Source organism: Papaver somniferum, chromosome 2, assembly GCF_003573695.1.
Source record: "Papaver somniferum cultivar HN1 chromosome 2, ASM357369v1, whole genome shotgun sequence".
Lineage (NCBI taxonomy): Eukaryota > Viridiplantae > Streptophyta > Magnoliopsida > Ranunculales > Papaveraceae > Papaver > Papaver somniferum.
This window is the reverse complement of record NC_039359.1, coordinates 182,885,657-182,896,884: the sequence shown is the minus strand read 5'-3', so window position 1 is coordinate 182,896,884 and position 11,228 is coordinate 182,885,657. Positions and strand designations below refer to the sequence as shown.

The 11,228-nt window shown below is 35.3% G+C and overlaps 2 protein-coding genes across 2 annotated transcripts; both read right to left on the bottom strand.

Moving 5' to 3' along the window:
• Positions 1-1,007: 1,007 nt before the first annotated feature.
• On the bottom strand, positions 1,008-3,650 carry LOC113352488. The gene is made up of 4 exons (XM_026596302.1): positions 2,908-3,650; positions 2,107-2,300; positions 1,676-1,779; positions 1,008-1,583 (listed from the first exon to the last, which is right to left on the bottom strand). The coding sequence occupies exons 1-4, from the start codon at positions 3,648-3,650 to the stop codon at positions 1,008-1,010; spliced, it is 1,617 nt and encodes a 538-aa protein (XP_026452087.1).
• Positions 3,651-3,679: 29 nt separating this feature from the next.
• LOC113352487 lies at positions 3,680-4,753 on the bottom strand. The gene has a single exon (XM_026596301.1). The coding sequence runs from the start codon at positions 4,751-4,753 to the stop codon at positions 3,680-3,682; it is 1,074 nt and encodes a 357-aa protein (XP_026452086.1).
• Positions 4,754-11,228: the final 6,475 nt, after the last annotated feature.

The following is an 11,228-nucleotide window of genomic DNA, read 5'->3' as shown; positions in this document are numbered from 1 at the left end:
ACCTAGTACATAGTTTTAAAAGAGTTAAAATAATTGTAAAGTAAACTGACTCACAGCGAATGACGTCGCGCTAGGTAAAATAGAACCACCTTCTTGTGTATGAGCTTTAATTCACACATCCTCAGGAGTGATCACTGCACCAGGATTTGCGGCCTCCTAAGTTTACAAATACAATGTGAATCATATACTTGTTCATAAGAGGTTGAGGTAAGTTGTCGCTATAATCGAGTTTTAGGTAAGTTGTGAATATAACAAAGTTTGAGGTAAGTTGCAAATATACGTACCAGTTCAGCTCTCACCATAGCATGAGTTTTGCGACCAGTACAATGTGTGTATCCATATTGTTCTCTTTTCCTCTTATGGTCAATTCTACTTTACACTGACTTTTCTTCTCTTTCATTTTCGCAAAATTTTATCCAATCCTCTGATTTGACGCTTGGTGGAACATTTAGAATCATTTCTTCATGAGTAGGGAGAAAATCGTAGTAGGCAGAGCGCAACTCAGACTTGAATCTCCTCCATGGAACAACAACTGTCTTCAGAACATTTTCCTTTGATGTCTCAGGTACACCAAATTCAGCCTGGAAAGACATAACAAATTAATGCCTTACTGATATGCAACAATCATAAAAGAAGTTAAGTATTGTACCTTAAAGGTTTTCCAAATATCCCCCTTATACTTTTGAGGCACAACATTCCAGCTTTTGTATGAAATAGGCACATGTGTACGAGCCAAGGCGCCTTTCCGGTGACCTAATGCTGTTGCGTTCCTGGAAACTGGTTGTCCATATTCATTGACCTCTACTTCTGCCATACCCTGTGTAATTCAAACATCAAAATAGGGAAAACCAAACAAAGCTAAAAGAGAGCATCCACGTACACCAAAGATAACTACCTAACACCTCAAAAATAAGTGATCAGATAAACAAAACCAAACAATTCATGAAAATAGAGCATTCATGGTATATATTGTTGGGTAAGGTAAAACACATCGCGACTGTTTCAGTTCAAAATATAGAATCAGTAATGAGCAGCTTTCTCAAATTCTCATTGTCAGTCAGAACTGACTGAAAAGATATAGGAACTTCAAATTTATCTACTGCAGACGTTAATCGCTGTCGTGAGTGAAACACCACGGACCATCCCTCTTCAGTAAGATCCTTCGAGTAGAACACTTGAGTAGCTTCAGATGCAAGGATAAACGACTCATCCACCACTGTATTTATGCTTCTTATTTTCGACAAGTTGACCTTTACAACCTTGGAAACTGCATCAACATTGCAAGCATTCTTATCTCCAACACTAACCCAATCACAATAAAAAACAGTTTCTTCATAGTTGAAGTTGATGATCTCTTTAATTACGCCATAATATGTTATTTCTGCTTCTTCGGTCGACTTCGCATGAAGCCTTGTAACAGCTTTCATTGACACACCGCTGTTCTGTAATACATTCTTCACCCCAGAACTGAGTTTGCTAAAAGTAAACCCATTGACTTGGTACTTCTTATATGATTGTGCCTTGAAGAGTGGTCCTTGCAGGAGTCTCCAAAGTGTTGAATCAGTTTCTTTGTCCTTTAAAAACTTTAATAAAGCATGGCAGGGTCAGTATCATAACCAAAACCATAAAAATTTGTACTCAAACCACAAGTGAAAACTTTACAGTAACATATTACCTCGTTGGGCAACCATGGATGAAAACTGTTTGAGCTCTGACCATTAGACTTGTCACCGTTAACATAAACATCATACTTCCTACAGCCGAATACCAATTCAAAGACTATCAAAGTTAAGTTTCTCATAACTAATTACAAAGATGACATCATGGCATCATTTCATCGATACGCAATTCAGTTCAACACCATTAAGTTAAGTTATGGGTATTTTCATTTATGCTAAAATGAACTAAAATGCACTAAGTCAGAACTGTGCTACTAGCCTCTAACACAAATATTTTCATTTATGCTGAGGAGGACTAAAAAAAATTCAGAATTGAATGAGGCATAAGTAAAATTTACCTTTGCCAGTCATCTATTCCAACTTGATAGGATCCAGTTGCGGCATTGTTCAAATTGTGCTTGAGTTAGAGTAATCGGGGTTTCAGTACTTAGAGGAATCTCATCAGCATCATCACAGTCATCATCCAAAAAAGCCTGTCGAGTATGTTTATGAGTACCATCACCATCATTAGATATGTCATCCATAAGGTATAAGCTATCTTCTCGCAACGCATACCCTCTTGCAATGCACCCCTCAATGTACCTTTTATTGCGCACCAATCCTTTAAATCCTTTCATTAACCTACACAGAAAAATTAAAATATCAAAAAAGTTCACAGATCAGGAAAGTTAAAAGATCATTAACCTACAAAATCTCAACTTAAAAATTAAACAAGAACATTAGGGGCTGTATTTACCTCTCAAAGGGGTACATCCACCTAAATCTGACCGGCCCACAGGTTAAAGCTTCATCGGACAGATGAATCATCAGGTGGATACTTATAACAAAAAAAGATGGTGGAAAATATTTTTCCATAACACACATTGCTTCCACCAGACTAGCTTTTGCTTGTACAAGTTCGTCTCTGTTGATAACCTTTGCGCACAAAATGTTGAAAAATATATTAATATGGAGAAGAGAAACTCGCAGATCTTTAGGCAATGAAGTCGCAGTATGAACTAACAATGGAAACAGAGATTGCATCATCACATGGTAGTCGTGAGACTTGAAATTCTTCAACTCCGATGGACTAATACTCACACAGTTACGAAGATTGGAACAAAAGCTAGAAGGAACCCTTATATTCTTCAGCACTATACAAAAAGATACCTTTTCCTCTTTTGTTAAGGAAAAAGATCCATCTTCCATTGTTGTCTTACCAGTTGCACTATCCTATTTCAACCATAACCGCTTCTTAATACCCATAGCTTCCATATCTTTCCGTGCATTTACACCATCTTTTGACTTACTGTTACCCATGAGAGTGTTAATGATATGCTCAGTTATATTCTTCTCTGTATGCATAACATCTGTACAATGATGGACTGTGTTTGATCCCCAATTCAGCAAATCATGAAGAATGGACCTTCGAGAAAAGAGTGAGTAGTCAGAAACATCTTCATCGGCTCCCTGTTGCAAACTATCACCTTCTGCTCCTCTTTTACGTTTCTTTGCTGGTGGTTTACCCTTACCCTGTTTGCTTCTCATATCCTTCACCATTTCTTGAATTTGCAATCCTGTTAGTGGCCATGGAGCTTTACCATGTTCTACCCCTCCACTGAAGTTTGTCTTGTCATCTCTGTACTTGTGTTCGGATGGCATCCATCTTCTATGTCCCATATAACATATTTTCTTACTATACGGCAGCCACTCAGAAACTGTTTCTTCACCACAAGTAGGACACGCATAATATCCATGAGTCACACATCCGGACAGAGTCCCTAGTGCCGGAAAATCATGAATGGCCCATAACAACCTTGCCTTCAACAGAAATTCAGACTTTGTGAAGCTGTCGAATGTCATAACACCATCATTCCATAACTCTTTCAACTCCTCTATCAATGGTTGTAAGTACACATCAATGTCTTTACCTGGTTCTCTTGGGCCTGATATCAACAAACATAACATGCAGAATTCGCGCTTCATACACATTGAAGGTGGAAGGTTGTACGGACACAGTATCACCGTCCAACAACTGTAATTGAGACCAAAACATCCATTTGGTTGAAGCCATCAGTTGTTATCCCAAGAGTAACATTCTGTGCTTCCTTAGAAAATTCAGGACAAAAGTTATCCGCACACCGCCAAGCTGTAGAATCAACCGGATGACGCATTATACTGACATCTTTATGTGCTCTAGAACGCCAAAGCATCGCCTCTGCTATCCATGATATACTGTAAAGTCTTTTCAGCCTTGCAATTACTGGAAAATTCCTTAAAGTCTTCTGCGCAACTTGTGTAAGTTTTCTCTCATCAATAAAAACTCTTACATACCGAGGTTCTTGACATACTAGACATTTCACCAATGAACTATTATCCTTCCAATAAAGTACACAGTCATTTATACAAGCATCATCAGTGACATAGTCCATCCCCAGCTCTTTAATAATCTTCTTGATATCTGGAAACTTGAATGGAAGGGTGTTACCTTCCGGAAGCAACTCTTTCATCAAATCTAACATTGTTGTAACACCGTTGTCTGAAATTCCAAACTGAGTCTTTATATTGTTCACCATAATCGCAGCGTACATTGTTGACTTTCCTTTAGGACATGAAGGATATAATGGTTCTCTTGCCTGCTCAGCCGCTGACTTCTTTTTCTGATAACATCTGCTGGTTCCAACATTCACATCAACACCTGCTTCTGCATTCTCATCAACACCTGCTTCTCCATTCTCATCCATCCCTGCCCTAAAATTTTCATCCACATCTGCTGTAATACTCTCATTCAAAACTTCTGTGACATTATTATCGGCTACATATTCAGTTGTAGTGTTACGTGCTGTTTCTAAACTTTCCCCATGAAAGCGCCATGTTGTGTACATCTCTTGCATACCATATTTCAGCAAATGAAATGATATCTCACTCAGGGTAATTAAACCTTTAGCATTCATACAACGACGACAAGGGCATGAAAACAAAGTACACCCACCACCATTAATCCTGGCAAACTCTATGAATGACTTCACACCTTGTCTGTAATCTATCGACTTACGAGGACACTTCATCCATTTCTTATCCACATCATTTGACATATTACCCTTCGAACATCAAACAAAATCACTTAGTCCTAGTGGTACAAGGCTTCCGAAGCCCTGCAAGTTAGCGACAGAAACATCCCCTCAAAGAAGTGAGAATGAGCTACAAGTAGCTTTTGCGAATATCCACTAGGTCTGTTATCATATTTCCCACTGAGAATCACTCAATATCAAAAAAAAACTTCCTAACTATAGTTCATTTAAACTTAAAAAACTACCTTAACATGAAACTAAAGTTCAAATCATGATGAACATATTTATGGAACAACTAGCTGGCTATGTTCTCAGTTCAAAACTTCCTAACTTTAGTTCATTTAAGCTTAAAAAATACCTTAACATAAAAACTAAAGTTCAAATCATGATGAGCATATTTATGGAACAACTAAACATGGTAGTTCATAAAAACACATACCCCAGCTATGTTCTCAGTTTCAACTTGGACAAAAGTTCTTCAAAGTTCAATAGTTGATGAGAAGCAACAAACCCTAAAGTCATAAAAGAAACACCAATGTTAGAAAAATAAACCTAAAATCAGTTCATACTTTCATTTGACTTCCATTTACTAAAATCCATCAATGGACACATTAAATCAAAATCACCACCTCTACATTGTACAACTATTTAACTTGAATTGACTGTTGTTATCAATAGCATAAAAAAATCACAAATTATCCTAATTCACAAGCCCTATTACCTACCAGAAACTAGCAGTTCATTTAATGAGTTTATACTTTAACTTTGTCAAATTAATAAGTTATTGCAGTTTATAAAATATTTAGTACAGCTAAATAGAAAGGAATTAAGTAACCAGTAACCCAAAATCACAAATCACTGCAACAATATTAACTATTAAGTGTATAATCATGGATCAAAAACTGTCAGTGACTTATAATATGTAACTAATTTCAAGTGAACTTAATGATGTCAATCAGCACCCATAGCTTATAAACTAGAAATAGAAATTTTCGGAACTAACATAAAACCCTAAAATCAGTTCAATTTTTCGAATCTTATACCTTCTAAGTCTTCAAAATTCTTCAATCTTCAAGTCTTCAAACCCTAACAGGAAATTAGAAAAAAAATCGAATTAGATTTATATGAAGAAGATTAACAAAACATAACTCATATGAAACAAATCTTTTTAGATTCACGGATTAAAAAATGGAAAAAATAAAATAAAAATGAAATGAAGCCCTAAATAACAGATCAATTAAAAAAAAAAAAGATGAAACCCTAAAAATTGAAAAACTTATAACGATTAACACTTACACAAATCGATGATTGAAAGGTATTGAAAAGATTAAAGATATTTCTGTGATGTTTCTCGGCTAATACGATCTCTGTGATGAAACTAGGGTTTCATCGCCTAAGAGGAGAGAAAAAAAAGAAGCAGAAGAGAGGATAGAAAAAAAGAGAAAAAAGAATAAGGATAATGAATCTCGATCTGTTATACTACTGCTATCACGTGAATGGCAATATCGTGGGAGGAAATATCCTCTCGTATAACTAATCGTGGGTGGAAATTTATTTCTAGGCGTGTGAGTCGCAGGCGCACATACTCAAGGTGTGACGACCCAAGTGTGACCAAGCGTGTGAGTGGCACGCCTACAAAAAATTTCGTAACGACTTAGACCTGTTACTAATTTTTTAAAATTTAGTAAAGGCTGCAGCCTGTTACGAAATTTTTGTAACGGCCATTTGTAACAGGAAATTTGTAGCGTCCCATAAGACGTTACGAATCCCTGTTACTATTCCAGGAATTTGGTGTAGTGGGTTGTCATATTTTAGTGAATAAAAACTCATTTTAAGAGTCGCTTGATTATGTACTAGAGTCAACTTCGTATAGGTTAGCTTGAAATTTTTAGGATATGAGACATTACAAGTATTGTGAAGACTTGAAGAAGTACGAAGCTACAACGACAACATCATCCTTCCACTTTAGGTTAGTGATATTTGACTTGAACCGTTTCATTCCCTAACGTATCTTTCAAGTCGTGCATATTGAAAACAAAACTGCGAAGTATGAACACTCTAGATAGACATAGTATTAAGGAATACAATATGAAGTTTATTTCTTAACCATTAAACTTTGAAGATAATACATCGACATAATCGTTTAAATGCTGTTGTGGTTAAGTATGGGTATGAGGTGCGGATTTCATCATAGGAAATAATGTTTTACATGTGTTTTAAGGAAGTAAGATCATAAACTTGTTTATGAATCGAAAAGGAAAGCGCCGGGCGTTATTGGTATTTTTATTCATTGCATATCTTGTGAACAACCAATATGTGTGATTTAGTATAACCGATCATGACTTTTTGTGTTCTTGGTAAAACAATTCACAAAGGCATGACTTATGTATTGGTATGACTTTTATTAGTGAAACTTATCTTAAGTAATCACCTAGGATGGTATGATCGAGTTTGTGATTTGTGTATGACCGAATCTGGGTAAAGGGGAACCGATCCTAGTAATAGGTGCAACACATCACAAAGGGTAATTGATCCTTGTATGAGGTGCAACAAGTTTTTAGCAGAAAGGGGAACCGATCCTATGGACATGTGCAACACGTTTTTAGGCAAAGGGGAACCGACCCTATGGACATGTGCAACACATATAAGTTAGATACCATATATATGTGGGAACCGATCCTAGTACCTAGTCAACCGAATTTTGGAAAGCTAGTGTGACTATGCACAATACTCACATGGGGTAGAACCGAAACTTGTTTTGGTAGAACCGTTAAACCTATGATTTGTGATTGAGTGTTCTTGATCAATCACATAATTTTGGAAATTCAGATGAACCAATTCTAAACTTTTTTGGAAGTGTGTAAAATCAGTTTCAAGGTTGTAAGTATGAAAGAGGACTTACAAAGTAAGGATGTCGACATACTTTGAACACGTACAATAATGTTTATCTTTTATTGTTCAAAGTTATTCCTTAATAGTTAAAGGAAGAAAATTCCAGGATGGAAACATAAATAAGTTAAGAATCTTTTAATTAAGTTTGTTAATTTTATTTTAGGAAAATGAGAATTAGTAATGTGCATTTACTAGTTAAAGATTTTCCAAAGAGATTTTCGGTCATTATTTTGGATAGAGCATTTCCAGGAATTATGAAAGCTGAATCTGGACTTTATTGCATATATTGAGAATATTTTCGTTTTTGGAAATTCCTTGGTGTCCAAAATTCCCTGTCTATAAATTCTTGAAGTTTCCATTTCTAGCAAACTAATCCTTCGTGACAGCAAACTTCCTCGGTTGTGTTGTTACTGGTGTAGCCGCCTATCGGAGAGGAAAGTAACCTAATTAGGCGAAATCTCTTACGCTCGCTCAGTTTAAATTCTTCTTTGGGATTGAGAAGCTCTATTAGTACTGTTGGTGGGAAACTAGATAATTGTGGTTTATCTTGTGTTTTCGATTGATTTGACTGACTAACGTTGGTTGAACTTTGATTGAATCTAGTTTGTTTATGCTTGAGAATCTTCTATTCTGATATAAGATTCACTCAAACTAGATCGAAGTTTCTCCAGGGATCTTTAGACTGTTTTTAGTTCTAAAGACGATCTTGTGATAATCCATTGTTAACAGACTCCGTTTTGTGCGTGATTGATCACAAGAGATTCCAGTTGTTATGTGCAGGTGTTTATTGAAGATATAAGAAGATTTGAAGGCAAAGAAGATATTGAAGATTTCTTATTTGGGGTTCATAATCTTTGGTGTGCACAATACTTGTTTCGTTATAAGAGGATCCAACTATATTCGGTTTATCCTTGTGGTAGATTGGATTGATTAGTTTTGTAGATCGACGTCAATACAATTCTTTGTGATTAAAAGTATTGATTGCAAAATCTTAACAATTACCTTTGGTAGTTGAACATAAGATAGATCTAAGAACCTGACGAAGGAGTTTATTTGAGATAAACAGAAGAGCCTTTGTCGAACTCACATCACTTGGTTGAAGAGAGTTGATACCAGACATATTTGTTGTTCCTTTACAGTTTGGAATACGAACCAAAGGAATTGTTCCAAGTACGTGACTTATTCATAAGTTGGTGGCGTGGGAATGCAGATGGAACTAGGTGAACTATATGTTTAGTTGCTTGGTCTCAACTATACGAAGTTGGTTTAATTTTTTGTAGCGTCTTAATCCTGAGAGTACTCAATTCTGGACAAGGTCCTGGGGTTTTTCTGCATTTGCGGTTTCCTCGTTGACAAAATCTTGCTTTGTCATTTACTTTTATTTTCCACATTATAATTGTTTTATTATAATTAAAGTAAATTACACAAACAATAATTCCTATTTACTTGATAAGCAATCCTATTGTGTTTGGTTAAGTGCGAACCTTTTTATCAAGTAAACATACTTCGTTGTTGTATTGTCTCGATCTCGTATCCATAGACAATCACACGAAGTATGAACCGATTAGTTGCATTGTTTCGACTCAGTCTATAGACAATCACTTTTTTAGAAAGGACTTATAGGTAGGAAAAGTTTTAGCTTGAGATATATTTGGGTACCCTCGCCTTTTCAATTGGTATCAGAGCGGTAAACACGAAAAGATCTAACAATCTGTGTTTGGTGCGATCCAACCTATAAAAATTGAATCTAATGTATGATTCAATTAACGTTGAGAAAGAAGATGATATACTTCTTAAAGGATGTTTGGTTCCAAAACCTGATAAACAACTCTGCATTGTTATTTCACTAGTGGAACACCACTCAGGAAACATTAACCATGATGTGTTAATGAGAAAACAAAAAGTTGAGGCAAACAAGTGAGATTCAGATGACTGTGATGAGATTAAAATTTTTCATAAAACTTGATGAAAAATATAATCTAAAAGATAATATCTATTATCCATCTGTCGAAAAGATCATCAGAGAATCCTTTCATGAAGATGCTGAATCCAAAGGACTTGAACTTGCTCAAACCAAAAGAGTTATATTAGTTAAAACAAGGATATCTAATTATAACCTTCAGAATCTCTTAACTAATATAAAACATTGTGATTCTAATTGTCTAACCACTCACAAGAATCATGATGGATGCGTTTCTAGGGGTAATCTTATGACTAGTATCCGGTCAAGACCATGTGTCATCCATGATGACAATGATTATCTCTCAGACATAAGAAAAGATCAACTCTTGCACACAAAAGGGAATGATTTCAGATCATGCTGTGTTGTTGTTAATCAACTGTCTAAGATAGAATACAGGAAACAATCTCATCAAATGATGATGTCATATTCCACGAAATTCCTGGGTCGATAAAAGAGTTCTGGTTATTTCGCAACTCAAAAAACTTCAAGTCACGCTTATGATTTTGATCATCGATCTGATCATTCTATTAAATCAGATTACTCCATCTATGACACAGTGAAACAAGTTTAATCTTGGAAGAATCCCAAAAGGATAGATATTCAAAAATAACATGATGGATCATGTTCCATAATTTCTGAGCTATCACTAACTCACACCAACAACTGATGTTGGCCTTCGGAATTTCCCTAGATGTGCTCAATTCAAATAAAAAGTGAAATTATTAAAAGGAGCACAAGAATATGATTTTGAATATCTAAAGTATTTTTATACTTGGAATATCTTTTCTATTTTTAGAAAAATACTCTCGAATCTTTGGGAAGTCCCTGAGAAAATTTTTGAAAAAAAAATATTTTCAGAACTCCTAGGTCATAATAATTTGGAGCTGTTTCCGAAAGTGTATATTTTCAAAAATAAAATACCGCAATTAGGTATTTCATTCTTGGAAATCAAGTTTGAATTCTTATATAAACCATCTACAGGACCGATGCTATGTGTTTGTTTGCAGTCAAAGATGGGTGATAATACTATTGACATTGAATCTCAACTTCGAAAACTTGAAACCTTTCCAGTTGAGTTCAAGTGCTATTTCTCAAACGAACATAAAAAGAATCATATTTATTTTGAGCTTATGCTTATGTTAATGGGAGATTTTGAGGTCGCTTGTGATCTTTTGGAAACTGCAGTAATGAATGAAAAACTGCTCGAGTCAAACCTCTTGAAGTCGATTGTGGAGTTGAGTCTTCTGAAACAAAGACTCAATCAACTGAAAGATAAGAGAAGACTCAAGAATCAAAACACCGAGGAATCTTCGGTAAATAATGGGAGCACCACTAGAGATTAAGTTATTGGATGTAATACTTAATCCAGGAAAATAGACATCAATTTTTGATTTCTTTCAATGATTGTATTTGGTCTATTATGAATAAAACTATTATGAATAAAATTATTTGATTTATAATATTTCTTGTGATGGTTTTTGATTTATATAGCCTGTACTTGAATGCTTTATTATTGCTATGGATGTTTATGGGATGTTTGACTTCGGTTTTATTACCTTGATATTTGATCTCAAAATGTTGTGAACCCTTATGGTTTGGGTGACTTTTTGATTTAGAAGGATTAAGTTCTAGCCCATGTTGGTA